The 21,445-nt window shown below is 41.9% G+C and overlaps 1 protein-coding gene across 4 annotated transcripts in view; it reads left to right on the forward strand.

Moving 5' to 3' along the window:
* ss (aryl hydrocarbon receptor spineless) overlaps nucleotides 1-21,445 on the forward strand; it is a 136,483-nt gene that overhangs the window by 41,903 nt on the left and 73,135 nt on the right. For 3 of the 4 annotated variants that reach the window (XR_015292028.1, XR_015292029.1, XM_086907953.1), the window contains exon 2: nucleotides 6,820-7,010. Coding sequence is in view for 1 of the 4 variants with exons in the window: in XM_086907953.1 (XP_086764079.1) it covers nucleotides 6,820-7,010 (191 nt within the window). In the remaining 3 variants the exon portion in view is untranslated. Of the gene's footprint in view, nucleotides 1-6,367; nucleotides 6,649-6,819; nucleotides 7,011-21,445 lie in introns of those variants that run through there. The other variant, XR_015292027.1, reaches the window with a different exon arrangement.

Consider the following 21,445-nt stretch of genomic DNA (forward strand, 5'->3'; position numbering starts at 1 on the left):
CGCGACGCTCTGGTTGAACGCCGGTACGTGTAATGTTAAACCGGCGTAAGCGAGTGGTTTGTTAACGGGCCTAAAAACGCGTGCCGATTCTTTCTGCTCCAAATCCGTGGGATCGCCTCTAGCGGAAACGAAATGGCGTCCGGTGATATTCGGTGATTTCGAAGCAGCGTGAAGGATAAAGATAAAGTTGTTGGGGAGATTTATTTATTATCCTCCGTGTTCGTCTATGAAAAGTTTCGTCGAACGAAGCGTGGAAACGAGAGGTGGAGGGATTTTCGGTCCAGAGATTTTCGCAAGGATGTGGAATGATTTATTTGGAAAAAGTAAATTGGGAATTGATGAATAATTGGTGATCGACTCGATCGACGATTGTTGGTTAGGCTCCGGAAAGAAAAGGACGAAGTGAGGAAGAAAGGAGTGAAGGGAAGTGGAGTTGGAGGCGAATCGACGACCGCGAAAGTAAGCTTAACAGCTGCATTTGCATTTTTGTTGTCGAGACGGTCTCTTGTGGACGAAGAGACCACTAATTCTGGCCGACATATGGCCGATTATTCGCCACAGGATGTCGAAACTCGCTCTTTCTGCCCGCCGCTTACGAAATACCATGTTGACAGGCGAATGCACTTCCGCTCGTTTCGAAATTCGTTGTTCCTCGCGTGGATTTTGCGAGGAAAAGGAAATTTCGAAAGTTTCGGGGAAATTCGGATCCATCTTCTCGCCCGTTCGTTACGGAACGTTACGTTACATTCTTTCGAAAAAAGAAATTACAAGAAGAAATCTATGAATTAAAATGGTGGACTTCTTCTTCTTCTTCTTCTTTGGAAACTTTGATTCTCGTAATTGCGGTGGTAAAAAGTCTTGCTTTCTGCTTTATTTCCGCCAGGCACGAAACGAAATTTTCGCTTTTTCATTAAAATGCGATTTGATCGCGGACAGCCAACAGCCGGTTGAATCGTTATCTCCTCCTCGCTTTGTAATTCCTTGGCCCGGTATGAGTGATACCTCCGCTATCGTCCCACGGGATCTGCCTCGATAACATCGATTTTCGAGAAACGAGACAACGTCCACGAAACTTAATTAACGAAACGACGAAACTACTCGACGACAACGATTTGATTAATTATCACACGAATCGTGCAATTCGTAGACGAAACTTTCGATTGGCCTCTATCTATATCCAATCCTTAATAAACTTGTAATTCAAATTTAAAAACCCATTGAGAAAGTAACAAATTTTAACTTAAGAAAATGGAATTCTCGTTTCCCCTCTGTTTCAATCCTTTGATTAATTATCACACTCTTCTACTGAAACTCGTAATTCAAAGTTAAAAATCCATCGAAAAAGTAACAAATTTTGACTTAAGAAGATGGAATTCTCGTTTCCCTCTGTTTCAACCCCTTGATTAATTATCACATGCTCCTACGAATCGTGCAATTCGATCGATCTTTACTTCCCATCTTTAATTCAACTTGTAATTCAAAGTTAAAAATCCGTCCATCGAAAAAGTAACAAATTTTGACTTAAAAAAATGGAATTCTCGTTTCCCCTCTGTTTCATTAATCCTTTGATTAATTATCACACTCTTCTACTGAAACTTGTAATTCAAAGTTAAAAATCCGTCCATCGAAAAAGTAAGAAATTTTGACTTAAGAAAATGACTTAATTCAAAGTTAAAAGATAACAAGTTTTGACTTAAGGAAATGGAATTCTCTCTTTCCCTCTGTTTCAACCCCCTGCGGTTCAAGGTCGATGCGAGGCATTCCTAGACGCCACCTCCCTCCATCGTGTATATCACCATCCCAGGAAACAGGCTAGCATCCCTTTGGCGGTGGGAGCTCCCCCATGCTGTCTGCCACCCCGGAACTCCACTGGTAGAAAGCGTCTCTACCCTCGAAAATCCATAGTGGACCCACCCTTCCCGGGCGCCTGCGCGTCTCCTCGTTACGTTCCAACGATCAACCCCCCTCTCGGCCACCCTCCTCCTCTCCTGCGAGGAGGAACGTCAACGAAGCGACCGAGCTTGAACCATCGAAGGAAGGGACGAAAACGGATACGCAGACGCATCTGTCCTGTCCGAATAAAGGGTGGAAAGGATATAGGGGGATGTCGGGAGCAAAATGGCGAACCATTTCGTGGAAATGGTTTCCTCCTTAGGAATTTTTAATGCCTCGGGGATATGGAATTATGAAATCGACGTTTCGATTGAAATCTAAGTTTGAACGTTGTTTCGTTCACCGATGATGAAATATTTGATTCTTTTCCCGGTATATATAGATATAATCTTTTTCTTCTCGAATTGTTGAAACACATAGCGAGGATGATGATTTGTGCGATGATTTTATTGAGATCCATCGTTATCGATGATATTAATAAATAAAATACTAATTGATAATTATTATTATTATTAATTTTCGCATGGGATAGGAACAACGTGTCAAACTTGGTTCAATTAAGTAAATAGCGGGTAAACATCATTTTAAATTAAGATGTCGAAATTAAAACGTCGAAGAATTTTGTATAAATGGCGAAATTTTAGGGGAAGGGTTAATAAGATCGTTCCGATGTTTATTTTACCATGGTTTCCGCTCGAATCGATCTCAAAGAAGGGGGAGGGTGCTTGCAAATCGAGTATTTGTCGAAAAAGCTAGCCACCGTCGAGGGTAGAGGGTATAATCTAGGGAGAGATCCGTCGTTGAGCTGATGGATTAGAGGATGGCGTGCACGACCCGTCCAATCGTGCCACCTTTGATTCGTGTTATTTAATTCTAATCAAACCCGGGACTCGCATTTGTCCTTCCCTACGAAACCAAGCGCGATACAGTTTCTTGGTAATGGTATAAGTAGCTTTTAAATTCGTTTCTTGGTAATAGTATAAACAGCTTAGCTGGAATTAGAGTTTAGAATTCTCGATGAAAGTTTGATCCCTATCCAAGGTCGCGTCACTCTTCTGGAAAATGCGATTCGAAGAGAGAGAGAGAGAGCCGATAAACGGAGGAGGAAATTCAACAAATTCTCTCACTACTCTTCTGGATAATACTCGATAATACGTAGAGATTGGAGGAGATTGGAGAAATTTAATTGCCACGAAGCAAACTTTGTTTCCTGTTCGTAATACTCGCCTCGAAGAATCGTAGAATCCCTTTTCAGCAAATTTTTTTCCATTTTTGAATAATCGTTCCAGTCGTTGATAAGATCGATCGTTGATAAAATCAGATTTGTAAATATTGTGGAATGGAAGAAAATGAGAAAAATTGTGTCGAGTCTACGTGTACATGTGTATACATATATATATACGTGCGTGGTTGTAAGTTGGTGGTAAATTGAATTTTCAGAATAATCGAGAAGAGTGCTTATTACTCGAGATCTGATTAGTGGATCGAAGGATTCGCATGAAGGATCCTTCCATCAAATAAAGCAACTATTTCGAGGTTACTAATTATTAGTAGGAGAGTTACGATCTATGGTTCCGTGATAACCGGTTGTTGTGGTAAACGTAATTAAAATAATCGTCAGATGCGAACCGACCATCATTGTGAGAAAACCGTGTGGTCCAAATTTAGTAATGGCCAGCAGCGCGGCAACTGTAATTCAAATTTAATGGGAATCAATTACCATGGGAGTTACGAATAAGCTGATTAAGATGATAGTTAATTGCCGCAACAAAGTAAAATTCAAATTAAGAATCCCCTCACCTTCTTACAACTCCGTACAAAACGGAGTGTTTTACCGTCTTACCTCTCAAAGAAGAAGAAGAAGAAGAAAACAAAGTATCACGTTTTACGATCCGATACTCTCAATCGTGTCTTATATAATAAATAATAAAAATTACTTCTACTTTGAAAAACAAATTTGCGAAGTCTAATTTTTTTTTCTCTTCGTTCTCGGATACATCCAGAAGAAGAGATAAAACGTGCCTGGCACGCACTTTTTATCGGAATTCTATCCGATCTGAAATAAGAAACTCGAGGAATCGGTCAGAACGGGATGACAATGAGGGACAATTACGTTCTAATTGCCGGCATTGTCGCATCGGTTTCGTTCTCGAGTTTCAAAACGCGTTGCAAATGCAGTGTCTGCCGCGCAAAGTGCACGGTTTACGTTGCTTTCTTCCCACGGTGCGCCGGAACAAAAGTCGGTTACGTAAACGCGTGTCTCTCCATTCATCGACTCCCTCCGTGACGTTATTTAGCGAAATCTATCATTTATTTTTTTCTTTTTTTTTCCCCCTCTCCATCTTTTCTATTTTTTTTTTCCTACGCTTGTCATCGTGACAAGTCGATCGAATCGGCGGCAACGATAACGCGATCGGTTTCACGATTCGTATTGTTTCGCCGAGACACACAAGTCCACGCTTCGATGAACAGAATCGAGAGCGACATTACGTTGTAATATTTTCGTTTAACAAGGCAACGCGTGCATTCGTGATGGAAAATGTCAGGCGCGCTTGAAAGATCTTTTTTTTTTTTATTTTGTTATTTCTGTTATTTTCTGTTCATTTCGGTTAAGACGAGAAGGGGAGAAAGATCGATCAAGATACGATCTTATTGTATACGCGCACGATAGACGGTTTTTTCTTTGAATGGAAAAATATACAAGTCTGGCAGTGGCGTATCAAATTGGGAATTCGAATGCTCTTCCAAGTTTCACCGGATTACCCCGCTCGTCGTTAGTCTTAACGATAGCAATTAGTGTCATCAAATTGCACCGAGTCGTCCGCGGATATCCTTGACGAGTTCCTTGAATGCGTCGGTAATCTTGTCCCGAGAATTTCGTTTCCTCTTCCCTTTCTACCGAATCGAATCGTTCTCTCTCTCTCTCTCTCTCGCGACAAAACAAATCCTCTCGTTCCAACTCGTTTTGATCGCTGAAGTATACTGTTTCAAAATTTCAAACGACACTCCCTTCCTAGTCTCATTCCAATAATCTCAATGCGTGATTTTCTTAAAGTTACGATATCCAAATTATCGAATTTGCTTCTCGATATTTGAGAAAAGTCGATGAAAGAAAGAAGCTTCCCTTACACTTATCCAGAAACATTTCGTGAAAATCATGAAAGGAAGAAACAAAATTGGTCGAGAAAAAGAAATTTCCTTCCAGTATATAAAAATCTAGGAAATCGTTGGAAGGAAGGAAAGTGTGTGTAGAGGCGAAAGAAGGACACCACGGCCCACGTGGCACTCCTTTCCTCCCATCCCAATAATTAACCGTGTTTTGCACGGCGGGGAAGGCGCGAGCAGCCGCGAAAGAACAAAAGACGGGAGGGTCCTTAATGGTATCTGAATGAGGCTATTCCTCGAGGACCTCGGCCCGTTCGTCCCGGATAATGGATTCGGTGTCATCTAATAATTAATAGAGTTCTCTCTCGGTGCTGCCCATTCCGCGCCCGTACGCCACGGCCGCCAATCTCATTCATCACGCTTTCTAACCCCTAAGCATTTTAATTAAGGCCATCGCCGTTTTTCCTTCCATTCCCTCTTTCCATTCCTTTCCTTCCTTCCTTCCTTCCTATTTCCACGCGCCTCTCTTCCCCCCCCCTCCCTTTTTTTCCTCCTCTCGTTGCGATTCGCCCGCGTAAATATCACGTCGAAACGATCTAAAGGGAGAGGCCTCGAAGGAAGAGAATAGGTAAAGTGTGGTCGAGTCGAAGTCTCCTTGAGAGAGATTTCTTTTGATTGAAATTGAACGATGGAATAATATATATATATATATAGAGAGAGAGAGAGAGAGAGAGAAAGAGAGAGTAGTGAAAAATGTTATGTTTGTACGATACGAGTATCGTGTATCATAATTTATAAGATAAAAATTACAGTTATTTCGAGTTGTGAAAGATGCGATGGTGATAAAAGTTTCGTTTAAAAAGGTATACATATAAATTTTATTTTAAGTATCGAGAAGTGGTGTTGGGCCATTTAAATCGTTTACCTGGAGCGCAAAAACGTCACACGATTCCATATTTGTTGGCAACGGAATCTCAATTCCACGGTAAACGGTTCAATTAAACGAACGATTCGGTAACCTTGTATTTACGTATTTTAAACGTAGAGACGAGCATCGACGTCTCATTCCGTGGAGTATGAATCCGTTGGCAACAATCTATCCACGAGATTTCTTTCTTTTTCTTTCCCTTTCGATTCTGTTAAATACGAATCGTTCGCATTCGTAAATTTTGCCAATTCGTTTTTTCCTCGCACAAGCGTTTTCCTCCTTTCCTTTCGATGCTTCTCGATCGTGTTATAAATTGCACGAACGAGCGAAATACACCGGCTACGCCAATGATCGGACCACCACGTGGTCCGGTAGTCGGCTCCTACACTCGTCATAATTACAATTCATGCATTTTATGCCCCGGATAAAGTTGAGAAAGGGAGCCGAGAAAAAAGGGTGACGAGGAGGAGAAGTGCGTAAGAGAGAAAACGGTGGAAAGAAAGAGGGAAAAAAGGAATGGAGAAATACTTTGTAATAACTATACTTATCCCGAAGAATTCGAAATCGTTGAGCGGGCATATCGGTCCGCAGGGTTTCCTCGCGTGTCAATCAACCCTCGAACAGTGGTCGCCTTTAATTATCGAGATCGTTCGCTTCGTAGGCCGCCTGTTGTTCGATCCTCTCGAAGGTGGCCGAGGAATTCCTGTAACCAGGTTTCGAAGGTTTTTTGGAACGATTATCTCCGTTCTTTTTTTTTTTTTTTTTTTTTACTTTTCTTTCCCCTCTATTCTTTCTTTCTTCTTCCTTTTTTTCTTTTTATCTCGAAAACTTTTTATCCAAAACTTATTTTCGAAAGGATGACGTAAACGGCGTGTCTCCCTTTGATCTTACAGCTTGAAACCACCGCAGAAGGACGGGGTGACAAAATCGAATCCCAGCAAGCGACATCGGGAGCGATTGAACGCCGAGTTGGACACTTTGGCCTCGTTGCTCCCGTTCGAGCAAAATATCCTCAGCAAGCTGGACAGACTCAGCATCCTCAGACTCAGCGTCAGCTACCTTCGGACGAAGAGCTATTTTCAAGGTAGGTCTTCCCCCATACATTTTCGTCCAGATGGCGGATTAAAATCGTGCGATTTTCGAATTAGTTAAATTTTAGACACATCGAAATTGAAAGAATTGGGGAATGGGGATGGTTATATATGTTATCGATTATTATCAGAGAAGCGAGATAAACGCGGTTGCGCGTCCAGGGGCATTAGCATCCTCTGGAATCGTGGACACGCGATGCTGTCGTTACTCTGTCTCCCGGGGAAACAATAAGATTCAAAAACAATGGGCGGCGGTTGTTCCGCGATACGGCAATTCGTCGGTTCACCGTCAAACTTCTCCGAGGCAACCATTGTGATCCACGCGTTTGTTGGATCCACTATTGTTGGATCATCGTGTGCCATTGTGCAAGATGTTGCGGAGGAAGTGGTCTCGCTATGCAGATCTGTTATTTTCTTTTCTTTTTTCTTTTTTTTTTTTTTCACGGCAAAAAGGAAGAACAACGATTCTTCCATTAATTTAATTTTTCTTACGATTAGATTAAAATTATGGAAATTACGTTATCGAACCGTATTCCTTCTTTATTTGAGAAGCGGAACGACACTCCGATGGGGAAGATCGAGATCTGGAAATTTACGTAGGTAAATTGTAGAGAAGGAATTTCTTAAAGATCATAAAGTTACATACCGTAATCTTTATGATTTCTATTTATATTTTATTTCCTTTTCTTTATTAACGCGTCGTAGATGGCAATCTGCAAACTTCATCCTTCCTAATTAATAATTTATAGTAAATTATATATAATATAATTATACATAATAATCTCTAATATATGTCAATAATTATAATTCGCGCACTTAATCAATCCTGAATTTTCGAGTCGCAGGAACGGTCGATCTCTCGAGTAGCACGCGAGGCGAGAATGGGCGAAGGGAGAAGATCTCGTATCGCCGTTCGCCGTTTAATTAAAGAAAAATTACACATTTACCCTTTAATTATTCATCACCGAATAATTCGTCCAATTAATCTTAATTGGAAACGATATTTCATACTTTCGTGCATTCGTCATGAAACATCCATCATTCTCGTTTCTAATCAGATATGGAACCGCTTTTGATGTTGTTAAAGTATAATATCGTAATACGAGGAATAGGAATAGCAACGAATCGTAAAAAAAGGAAAAAAAAAAAAAAAAGGGAAAAAATGGCGAGAGTTACGAGCGAGTTACGGGTTACGTTAAAGTGGCCGGCTAAACGGAGTTAAACGGGGAGGAAAAATTTCCATATCGATTTCGAACGGTTCCCGGATAGACGAAAAAGCGTGGAGGGACGGGACGAGGGGAGGGTTTGCCAATCAATAGCCTGAAAATCCGTCGTAAAAAGATAAGCCCGGGTTATTACGAGAAACTCGCGGCGCTCATTTGCCGGAAGGTTGTAATTTCTGTACGAAAGAAGAGTTTATAATCCGTTCGTGACGCGGAATCGTAACATTGGCTGGCCCATTTGCATTGCTTATTCATAATTAGTCAAGATATCGGCGCGGCTGTGACATTTTTAAATTTTAGGTCAGATACCGTGTTACAACGAACGATATCAAAAAGTTTCTGTATCCGGTTTATAATTTTCGAATTTTCGATCCTCTCGCGCCTCCTCGATTCCGTTTCCACCGGTTTCCCCGGATTTTTCCTGTTCCACTCTCCATTCGTTCCATTCGATCGAGTTTGAGCGTACGTAATAATAATAATAGTTTTAATCTCGGGCCCGCGAGATAAATCGTTTTCGCATCAACGTGACCCAATTTTCGATTTTCACCGCGGGATCGCGGGTGGCGTGACTGTTTAAGATTACGATATTCAAGGTTAGCCAAGCTTATCGCTTTGTATTTGAGAAAAAGTTGGCGGGTTTAACAAGAGCAAGGGCAGCCGTCGAGTATACATCCTTCGGTAAATAAATAATCGGTTAAAATAGTTTAATTTTCTCTGTTCGAATAAAGAAAAGAAGTGGAAAGAAAAATTATCGTGGTCGTGGAATAAAAATGGAGGAAAGAAGATGAGAGAGGTGGACGCGAGGATTGGAAAGGAGAGAGGGATAGAATTATGCAACTGCAATCGGTGGTGGTGCTCCCTGCGCCACGGGTGTGCAATCTCATCTGCAATCGCAATCAGGTGGGGGCCAATCGAAGAATCGGCGCGGAATAATGGGTAGACGTTCCTCTTTCTTCCTTTCGTCCATTATCTTCCTCCCCCGGTCTTCGAGAAGGCAACTCTCCAATCTCTCACGACGAACGTGCGCGGCCTCTAAGTGTGCCCACACGAAACCCTCGTAATGCGGCTTCTACACTTTTATCGATTTAACGCCGTTAAGTACTGGCGAACGAAACCCCTCCTCGCCGCGAGGAAAGCCCCGATGATAACCCGGTGTCCTGAACGCTTCTTTTCCTTCTCTCTTCATCCCTCCTCGATCACGCCTTTTCCTTCCTTTTTCTTTTCATCCCAGCCTCGCGATTCGCCTCGATCAATTTCTTCGATCGTATCTCCATCGACAAAATTCGCTGCTGGAAAACGTAGAAACGTAGAAATTTCTTCCAACTGATCGAACAACGTTCACTCGACCCGATTTCACCCGCATACGTATGAAACGTTGAACAGGAATAATGCATTCGATAGAATTCGTTGGCAAGATTTTCAAAACTCTTCCTCGTTGCTAATAAAATTTTCGAGGAAAGGAAAAACGAAATGGCGGGCTAGTGGAAAGGAGAGCGACGCGTGGGTCGCGGCGTATGTAATGGACACGGATCCGGGGCGAGAGAATGCGAGTGGCGAGAGGGTGGAAGGAATGCGACACGTTGCGTTGGTGTACGGGAGAGGACGACGTGCCGATATCGCGGATCTCGCAGTATATCACGCGCGGGCCGCAAGAGAGGTTGGCCGGCCTCTACTTAGCGCTCTTGTTGCCACCGATCCCCACGGCCCAACCCCGGCCATTGTTCACACCGTTTTAATAGGTATTCATTGTCGGCCCTCGGATCTTTTCCGAAGACTCCCGGCCGAGTGTCGCGCCCGATGCCCCGATACCTGGGAGTTCTTGCGCGTTACCCCGCTCACCTGACCATCCCTCCCCTCCCCTCTTCTCTCTCTCTTCCCACGCCGGAGGCTAATTGCGAAAAATTCGAAAACGAAGAAATCCTCGCGATTCAAGGAATCGAAAGGATTCGACTCGATTATTTTATCATATTTGTATTCGTATTTATGCTCAAGAAGATGTTGTTAGAATCGAGTAACAAGAGTTACTCTAGGCTGTAATTATATTCACTAATGTAAATGTATGTACGTAAGTAATGTGCGACTTGTCCTCTCAGCTGGTGCTCGAGAAAAATGGTCGCTTTGACGGTGTTTATTGAAAAGAAAAATTGACGAGTAATAGGAAGAGGAAAATATCGATAGATACGTTTCGATTCGAGCTCCTGTGCCCCTGCACGATGATGCATCGAAACGCGTATATTCCACATTGAATACGTCAACACCAGCCTGTAAATTTCGTTTGAACGAGAGAGAATGCGTATCGAGCGGGTAAAGACGCCGGTTCCCAGGAAACGGTGCGCTATCGTCCATTTCCCACACTTGGATTCCTAAGTGGTAAGTCTACCAGCACTAGGAGAGGAAAAAGGAGGATCGTCCCCCTATGTAAATTAATTAGCCTGCCGGTAAACGCGCCGATTTTTCAAACGGGCACGTGGTCGGTGCGCCTCCTCGCCTGAGCCTCGGTTAGCTGGCAACAACAAGGAGGTGAGGGAAGGGGAAGGAGGGGGAGAAAGAAGTAGAAGAAAAATACAAAAGGGAGGAGAAGTGGACGAAGAAGAAGAAGAAGAAGAAGAAGAAGAAGAAAAGGAAGAGGTGGCGAACGTTGCAGGAGATTCAGATAGCGGATCGTTCGGGGTTGCGCCTCTTTCGCTTTTTTATCGACGCTCGCCGTTCTTCTCTCTCTCTCTCTCTCCCTTCCCCGTTCTTCGTCAGTAGATCCCATAAAAGGTCCAAAGCGACGAGTCTCGGTAATTAACCTCCTCCGCGCCGCTTTTTCTCTCCTCCTCTCTAACGCCCTCCTTGACGGCCCAATCTCGATCCCTCCTCGCCTCGATGACAAGTTTTCTAAAGTTCGAGTTCTTCGAGGAGAAAGATAATGTTGGTTTCTTTGTTTCACCCGTGCTGAGGATGGAATGTTCTTTCGTTCGAAAAATCAACGATCCGCAACGAATGACAAGTTTTCCAAAGTTCGAGCTAGTTAGAAGAAAGTTTGTTTCACCGATGATGGAAGGAAAGAACTCTGTTCTTTCGTTCGAATGACAAGTTTTCCAAAGTTCGAGTTAGTTAGAAGAAAGATTGTTTCACCGATGATGGAAGGAAAGAACTCTGTTCTTTCGTTCGAATGACAAGTTTTCGAAAGTTCGAGTTAGTTAGAAGAAAGATTGTTTCACCGATGCTGAGGATGGAAGGAAAGAACTCTGTTCTTTCGTTCGAATGACAAGTTTTCCAAAGTTCGAGTTAGTTAGAAGAAAGATTGTTTCACCGATGCTGAGGATGGAAGGAAAGAACTCTGTTCTTTCGTTCGAATGACAAGTTTTCGAAAGTTCGAATTAGTTAGAAGAAAGTTTGTTTCACCGATGATGGAAGGAAAGAACTCTGTTCTTTCGTTCGAATGACAAGTTTTCGAAAGTTCGAATTAGTTAGAAGAAAGATTGTTCCATCGATGCTGAGGATGGAAGGAAAGAACTTTGTTCTTTCGTTCGAATGACAAGTTTTCTAAAGTTCAAGTTAGTTAGAAGAAAGTTTGTTCCATCGATGATGGAAGGAAAGAACTCTGTTCTTTCGTTCGAATGACAAGTTTTCCAAAGTTCGAGTTAGTTAGAAGAAAGTTTGTTCCATCGATGATGGAAGGAAAGAACTCTGTTCTTTCGTTCGAATGACAAGTTTTCAAAAGTTCGAGTTAGTTAGAAGAAAGATTGTTTCACCGATGCTGAGGATGGAAGGAACGAATGACAAGTTTTTCAAAGTTCGAGCTAGTTAGAATTCTTTCTAGAGAAGAGAGAAGGTGAGGATGGAAAGGAGAGAGCGTTGGAAAAATGAATATGAAGAGGATGAGAATTTGGATCCGTTCGATTTTGTCGAGGAACGCGTTAAACGTGTGACGCGAGCGTTGACGAGGAATTCGAAAGAAGGATTCTCGGGCCTGTGTGTAATAATTGGAGTTTGATATTGCGTGTGACAGTTGGACAAAGGGGCGAGAGGCGAGAATTGCCGTTCGGAATAAGGCCCCTGATGAAATTGTTAGTTTCGAGGCATTAATAATCTCGGTGGACTAATTACTTACCAGCGCGCAGGGCATCAAATCCTCATTATACAATTCGTCACCCTCCGACACCTTAATCAAAACCCACCGGCGCAACGGTGGAATAACGACGCGGTGAAGTAATGAATTCTTTGCACTGTTGAACGGCGACGCTTTGCCATGCTGCTTAGTATCATCGATCAACTCGTTTCCGGTAAAGACAATTTTCTCTTTCCGCGCCTTATGAATCTTTCATTGTTTCCTCGTGGACGATAGGAAAAATTTCAATCCATTATCCTATCCATCGTCCACGAGTGTAATTAGTTTGCAACATATGTAACTATATGTATGCCTCGAACGATTCGAGCGTTCATAACTCGTGAAATTTTGAGAAAAGGAAAGAAGAAAGAAAGAAATAAACGCGCGAGTAAAATTGTTAAAAATAAATTGTACGCGAAGAATTAACGTTTGAACGATTCGTGGATGAAACGTTGATCCGAAGAATTTTCATGGGGACCGATCGGGGTCGTTTACGCGAACGTTTGAACGTGAACGCGTGCAGCATGATCGCCGATGAAGAGGAGATACCGATCGGGACAGTTACCTTCTCGTCATTTACGACTCATTTACATTTTTCATTTCGACCTGACACCTGGCGGGAGAAGCACCGCGTGACGGGGGGAAGAGGGGATTCGGGATACGAGGAACGGTTCATAATACGAGGCGAAAATGCGCGCAAAAACGGAAGCAAGATTGATCCTGGAAACAGAAGAGGCCCGGTTCCGAAGTAGGAAGAAATTCGAGCGAGGATTGAAAAAACGAAAGAGAAACGGAATAATGCAGGAGGGAAGCGTTGTTGTTGTTGTTGTGTGTCGTCGATGGTATAAAAATGGCTGCGAGAGGAATTATTACGAAAGGAATCGAGGGGGAAGAGAGAAAGAATTGACAGGAGAGTGCAGAGGGGGGAAGAGAAGAAATCAACGAGACGGATCTCTGGTTGTCGAGAAGCGGAAACGGCGGCCGGATTATGGAAGATCGTAAATCGATTAAATTCGTCGGCGCAAACCAAGTCGGCGCAATTATTTAATTTCGTCGATTATCTCCGCTCGAGTTCATTTTTCATGTCATTATCGCGATGCGGTATCCACTTATGATCTTTCCATCGCTGGAAAGGGTGTATACGGCGCCCGTGATCGTCCATTGCTATGAAGTCGTCAGCCCGGGGCCAACGCGCGCCATTTGAAAAGTGATTTTCTTTCCGGTTGTCGCCACCGGCTCCTCTCCCTCTCCTCTCCACGAACACGCGAGACCGAGAGACTGAGTTGCGCCTTTAACGACGCAATCGAGGAATCGAAACGATTTACGACGAGCCGATTTTTCTCGCAAATAAAATCGCAAATATTCTTCGAAAATTGTCGATGAAAGTTATTTAAAAAAAAAAAAAAAAAAGATCCTACAATGGAATAAACGGAAGGGTGAACGGCCCTCGAATTCCAAAGCATAATTGTGGCGGATTAAAAGGAATCTAAATTAAAGCCGCGATACGTACGATGTTTAACCGGTACCCGGTAATCGGTGGAAGGCATCTCTCCGTTCGGTGTCATAGGAGGCGTTCGAAGCGGCGATCGAGATACGGGGAAAAAGTTCGTTGGGACATCTGCCGCGACTCGTCAAGCCCTCCTCTTCCGATGCGGACCGCGCGCGTGTGCATTCTTCCGATAGGGCGCCGAAGTGTTGTGGAGATGGAAGGAATGGCACGCGTGGTCGCGATCGGTATCGGTATTCGGTCCTCTTCCATTTCGGACGGCCAACATCCGATTTGCCTTTAATCGGTTCGACACCGGACACGCGATAACCATCGCTCATTAACGTCATTATTAAAAATGCGGCAATTAGACGAATATCGGCCTTTACACGGGATCGGTGCTCGGCCCCTCGTTCCTCTCGATCACAGGGAACACCTTTCTTCTTCTTCTTCTTCTTCTTTGAGAGAAGGAAAGAAAGAGTTGTTTCTTTTCTCGTTGCTCGACCGACGCACTGTGCCGATTTTACGGTATATCTTTGTATCACCTCTCTGTTATATATATATATAGGTTTATAGCTATTATGAAATATCCCAGGTTTTAATATTTCGTGTCGTACATCGAGCCAAAAGTTAATTGCTTAATTACTTGTTTCGGAATTTAATTTATTTAAATTATCAAGTAACGGTCTCCTTTCGTTAAGTATCTTTCGTATGAAATTGTATTATCGTAAATCCTTTGTTATTTCTTCTTTTTTTTTTTTAATAAAGAAATAAAATTCGATAGATACTTTTTGCACAATATATATATATCTGTTCGTTCGAAACGTTATATCGAGCAGGATCTATCCACAGTGTTTATTATTATTATTTTTGTATCGGCCGTGCATTATCCGCGCAATAATTTCCATCGACGTTGTTTCGAGAAACGCGACTCTGTGTTGTATCGTTTCGATCGTCTTCCATTTTTTTTCTTTCTTTCTTTCTCTCTCTCTCTCTCTCTCTCTCTCTCTCTCCACCGCGTGTGTCTCCACCGGTATAACAACGTTATCGTCGTTGTTGGTCACGCGAGAGGAAACGGACACGGTGTAACGTATCCGTATTCTCGGTGCGCAGATAATTCACGCAACTAGAGTACGCAACGATTAATCGTTCGGATAATCGAAGAGAGAAGCATCGTTCGTCCTTCTCGTGATTCGTATCTTCGTACAATGTGTTTAGACGTGTTTCCGGTAATGAAATATGATGCAGATCACCGCATCGTGGATGATTGTCCACGCGGCTGTGAATAAATATCGCGGCGATCTGTCTCATTAAAGGACAACAATTAATGGAGGAGATTGAACGAGGGGAGTACGGTACAATAATTATATTTAGAACGAGGTGATCGAGTCACGGATGGACGGAGTTTGAAAAGAAGGTTAACTTACTTAGGATTTGAGGAGTTTCGAGATTCAGTGTCTCGCGATTAATCGGTAAACGATTAGAAATAATGAAATATGATGTGTATCCTGGCGAGTTGATTAATTGAAGATAAAGGGAAAAATCTCGAGAAACGAACTGAAATTCGTATGTAACGTGGAATTAATTTAGAATAGAAAAAAATATTACAATCAATTTCCCACCTGAATCGTCCTGTTCGATCATAAAATTAATAAAATTCTTCCTCCAACGAGTAATTAATATCCTCGAGATGAATTAAAAATTGGTAAATTATCGTGGATAATATTGGAGTCGATATCGAGTTCGAATCGATGGTGGAAAAAGGGATTTAAATAGCTGGATATCCAGCTGCTTAATTTATTTCGGTACACGTAATGGCTCGATGATAAGGACATTATTTACGGGAGTGCAGATGTTCGAGGATAGCCGAAAACGGTAAATGGACGAGTTACACGGGAGATTAAAGGACTTGCGTACATCATCGCGGGCGGCTGAACGTCATTGAACGATAATCGGACAGGACTATCGAAGATGACAGAAAAATCGATTGTCCCGACAAGTTTGATCGCTCGTCTCGCTTATGGCCGTCCCCACACCTGTCCCTACCTTGGCCAGAAAGTCAAATTGGATGAATAGATCGATCGATCGATCGATCGATGGGCCGGTCGATCGTGTTAACATCGGCTCGATCGTTAGCTCGATTAAAAAAAAAAAAAATTAATAATAAATGGCCGAACACGAGTAATATTAACGAGAAGACGTGTTCGAACAGCTGATACCTTTTAATTGCTATCGATCATCGCTCGTTATTAATTAATGAACGATTGTAGGAAAGTAGAATAGTTTGAGATTTTATTTTCGTAGCGTAATTTTTACAGAATTTTTTGCACAAGAGTAAATGAAGGAAAAATTGCGAGAGGCAACGAAATTCGTGTTGATTGTAATACGAGTGAAATTTTCGAAAAATAGTTTTGCGAACTGTTCGTGAAAAATGTGTGACGAAGTAAATTTAAAGAAAGGAGTTGTTCTAGCTAATTCATTTTATTATAACGAGAACTGAAGGAATTTATTTCACTTGTATCTTCCTTCCATTTTCTTTTTTAAATTCGTGTCAATTGTACGAATAATCTTCACGAATCTTCACATACTTTCGAATAAATCGTACAAGAGGATCCACGTTCGATCAACGAGGATTCAACTCTGTGATCTTACATTCGCAAATGTAGTCTCTACATTTAGAAATTTCACAATCTTCCATCGATCGATCGATCGATCGGAGAAGAATCGAATTTCCAAGATTTCCTTCGAACGATATCGTCCGAGCAAGTAAGGCGGGCCGCGTAATCGGAACCGAGAAACGCGACAGGCCAATTGCATAAGATGCCGCGGCGAAAATACAGAAATACGCCAATTAGGGCCTGAACTGTGGGGTGGGAGGGAGTTATTCTTAATTAAAATGATTGCCGAAATTACGGCTAAACTCTCGCAATTATGATTCCCTTTCTCCCGTGGTAAAAGTGGTGCCCGATGGTGTTCCTCGTATTTTCAGCTAATAACACCCTTACGCCGCCTCTTATCGGGGTTCATCATCATCGTGCAACGCCGCTGCCAACGAGCATCGCTAATTTCCATGGATTCTCCGTTTCACCGCCATCGTCACGTGAACACTGTCTCCTCTCTCCTCCAAAAACTTCATCGTAACTTGGTTCGGATCGGAGTAGAGGAGGATGTTGCAACGACGATTGAAAAATTCTGAAGAATCGTTAAAGAACGAATCGTCTCGTTTTCGCTTCTCTCGACTCGGGAGCGAGATAAATAAGCAAGATAAAGAAACTGTGTGCGTAAGGAGAGATAAATTACGATGGAATGTTCATTACACTTTCACGAAAAATCGTTGAAGCCATTTTCAATTTGCCAGACCAATCTCGACCGATCTTTAAAGAAGAAGAAGAGCTCAATCAATCAACGTTTCTGGATATCTGAAATCTAATCGAATCAAGTTTTCATCGCCAACCTTCTCGAGATGTACACAACCGGAGGACGCGAAATAACAAGCGGAAGTGCGGCAACGAGAGACGACAAAGCACGAAATCGCGAAGCGTGAAACATTCGTTGCGTCGACGACGATCTCCAAGATGATTCTCCCTCTCTCTTCGTATCAGAGAACGAAAACTGAGAACCGTCGTGTCGGCGCGAGGGAGATATATATATATATATTATACGTATAACCGTTTCTCTCTCTTTCTCTTTCTGCCTTTTTGTTTTTTTCCTCATTTTTTTTTATAACGAACCCGTGTTTGCCCGTTAGTCGTTAGCATGCACCGAGAACCAGCCTCGGATAGCGATCTTCTCGGGCACGCGCTCACCGACCATGAGAGAGTTGTGAATATTTTTATATGAAAATTCAGCCTAGGTGAAGCTAGTTAGACGCAGCACGAAATTTTTTCCCCTTGCACGCACGCGTTTACGTGACACCGTTCCCCCACCAACTCGATCTTGTCCACGATCGCGATCCGGAGAAAAATTGCCGAGTCGATCGAGGTATGAACGAAGGTATCGTATCCGAGAGAGGAAGGAGAACGGTTTCGATTGGAGCCTTGGAGCCTTTCCATTTTGTTGTTACGCTTGGTTGTGAGAGAATCTGAGCGAGAGATCGTCGATCTCTCCTTGTTTCTCTTTGAATTTGGGGCGAGATATTTTATCCTCTTCCTTTTTTTTCGTTTGTTTCTCTTGGAATTCGGAGGATATACTTTGAAAATTCTCACTCTGTGGCAGAGTAAGCAGTTGAGCAGTCTAATTGTCTCTGGTTATTAAGCCGGTTACGCCGCTACCATTTTGTTAATTAATTAAAAGATTAATTCGTTAACTCGAAAAATAAAGCATAAACATTGAAATTGGTATACGTATAGAGAGATGGAGATGCAGATATGCAAATACAGAGATCTAATTGCATATATAATATAATTACGTATATATATATATATATATATACGATAGTCGATAATTCGTGGTGTTAATTCAACGCTTCGTAATCAAGTTACCATCAAGTTCCACGAATCGCTTGGGAATGATGATAGGTTGTAGAACTACCAGTAGAAGGAATTTATATCTCATAGCGATTCGCTCCTCTACAAAAAAAGAAAAAAAAAAAAATTAATCATCGCGTTGTAACAAAGTGCATCATTAATTGTAAACCGTCTTCCAAGAAGAACCGTCGAAACGAGATAAATTACAGAGGGTTCGTTTCCTTCAAACGAGCTATTCTTCATTTCCGATTAATCGTTATCCCTCCATTTTACCTTATTTTATCTTTTTATCCCATAAAAAGAGGAGAAACAAAATCGACAATTGATAATATACATGTTTGTTCCTCGCAGACAACGTTCAATTCTCCCATTATAAATTAATCATCAACACAATTGATAAACTGTTGAGAAATATCCATTATTCATCGCATGTATGATAATCAGAGAGAGAGAGAGAGAGAGAGAGAGAGAGAGAGAGAGAGAAAAGTCTGGATATTTTAATTAAACAATTAAACTTTCAAGTATCATACTCGCATCGCCGCGAATAAAGATCCGCAATGGTTCTCTAAGAACGTGTAGCATGCGCGATGCGCATTTTCATTAACATATTCAGGAAAAAGAGGTTAGTTGCGCGTAATTACAGAGAGCAATGGAAGAAAAACGAGCCCCGAGAATCCCTTTAACAAGAGTGGAGCCTGCCATCCGTGGCATCGCGGATGAGCCTCTCCTCCTCCTCCTCCTCTCTCCCCCCGCTGGTTACCCGCTTATGGAAATCGCGTTGAGCAACGCGAAACGCAGATGCGGAGAGGGAGCTTAATTACGAAACGAAGGAAATGGTCCAAATGGAGAGAATAGGGGGGCGGTAGCGTCGTCCCAAAATTATCGAGGATTTTTCTTTTATTTGAAAATGGATGGAAAAAATGGAAACCTTCCCGAGTGATAGAGAGTTAGTTCGAATAAATATGCGTGAAAGCATATTTCGAATTTCTTTCTCGATAAAAATTTTCGAGAGTTTTCCACTCTCTTTATGAAATATGCTCGATGTTTCGATGAAAAGGTTTCCAGTGTGCGATTTGATTCAATCGATGCAGATCTAAAATCGAACCTAAAATCGAATTCTCTTCAACGAATTCGAGGATCATAAAATTGGATCTGTGTTTATCGTCGATCGTAATTTCGAAGTCGTTTCACTTCGCAATTAAGATCGCGTAACGTAATATCGGCCGCGATGAAACTCGATGTTTGTTCCAGTTCGAGTTTCGTTTATTTCGCGATCGGATCGATTACCGCGAAAATCGACTGATCTTCGTATTTTTCCCGCGTCGTAAGTGTTTCCGCGTTTCGATATCGTAATGGGACGATTGGATATGACGACACGGAGCGGAGATTAAAACTCGAAGTGGAACTCGAGCTTCGAAATAATTTTGCGTGCGCGAACGAAATGAAATTTATTCGTTTGATCTCGAATTACTCGTAGAACGAAAGCTTCTTCGTAGAGCTTAATGAAACGAATCGTAACCACCGATATCTTTCGACGATGAAATATTTATATATATTTTTTCCTCTCTCCCGAATACAATTTCTAAAACTATTTTTCCTTTCTTCTTCTTCTTCTTCTTCTTCTTCTTCTTCTCTACAATATAGAATACATTATTTATTAATTTATTATTGTAAAAAATAGTAATGTATAAAATTAAGAATGGCTCGTAAAATTGTAGAAGTATTTATAGGATTAGCAATTTTAAAGTTGTCAGGATCACGTGAAACGGTATGGATATTGAAAATTGATTATTATAAATGTAAATAAAATTAGATAAAATCCTAATAAATCTTCAATAGAGAAATATGGATGAAAAGAAATGTTACAATTATTAAAGTTTGATCCTGAAGGATTAGATTGGATCTTATTGAACGAAGAGCGAAGAACAAGCATCGAACAATATAATAATATTGCTTCCACGCGCGACACTGGCAAGAAGAATTGCGAATTTTTCTATGGGGGTACATACATAATTTTCACCTAAAAATAAAATGAAGGAGTGAAAGAGGAGAGAAGGGATGCAGTCTCGAGAAAGCGATACACGTTCTGGCTATTATTCAGTGTTTAATTTTAAACGATTAGATATCCAACTCGGCCGCCAGTTCCGCAACAGGGGCTCGCGTTAGTATCAGTTTGAATCACTTTGTTTAATTTTAATGAAAGCCGCTCGGCTCGCCACGCTCGGGATACGGCCGGGGTTTCCCTTTTTCCGATTCGACAACTCTTTTAGCTCGGAAAAGTTTCTCGTTCACGGTCGAGGAACGGCACCAACCCCGTCGCCCGTCTCTTCTCTCCGCAAAAGCGGAGAAATAATTGCGTTCGTGTAGCTAAACGCCTGTTATTTGTTTTTACGGGCCGCGATAGATACGCCCGTTCCAATTAAGCCGTAATATATTTAGATCCGCCTTTAAAAAAATATATATATATATGTGGCAATTGTGCGCGCAACATTGTAACAATCCCTATTTCTCATCGCCGTTAACGAATGATCGGAAGTGATTGATCGACGGCGACGTTTCGTTAAGGCTGTTTGTTAATTAATTGAACGATCGTGTTTTTCCTTTTTTTCTTTTTTTCGTTCTCCTTTCCGGCCTCTGCCTTCTTTATGAATTTTTATGAACGAATCTTAGCGACACAGATTTCTTTTCAATTAACAACCATCTCTCTCTGATGTTTTTTCAATTTGAACGAAATAAGTAAGGGGAGAGAGAGGAGTAGAGATATCGAATTCGAGGGATTTTAAGTTTCTTTCCTTTCCTTTTCTCACGCAAATAACAACAAGTGTAAAAATATAAAACAGTGGACGATGATAAATCGGATAATTTTACTTGTTAAACGAGAGGAGGTAATATCTAGAGATGACTCTTTTCTCGAAAATTTGTGGAAAAAACGGTACAATGTTGCCGGGACGTGTTTTAGAGGGGGACGCGATAATTAGGCGGTGCGCAAAGTATGCAAATACGCGGCAAATTGCTCGTAATAACAGTGGTTCGAACTTTCATCGAGCTCTATTTATCCGGACGAAAATCTCGCTTAACGCGAAACGAACATCGGCTGATATAACGCGCGGCTGATAATAATTACTAGTTGTTATTACAGTCCAATTCGCTGGTGGGT

This window comes from Apis florea, unplaced genomic scaffold, assembly GCF_048593485.1.
Source record: "Apis florea isolate Af1SG1 unplaced genomic scaffold, ASM4859348v1 contig_3034_pilon, whole genome shotgun sequence".
Lineage (NCBI taxonomy): Eukaryota > Metazoa > Arthropoda > Insecta > Hymenoptera > Apidae > Apis > Apis florea.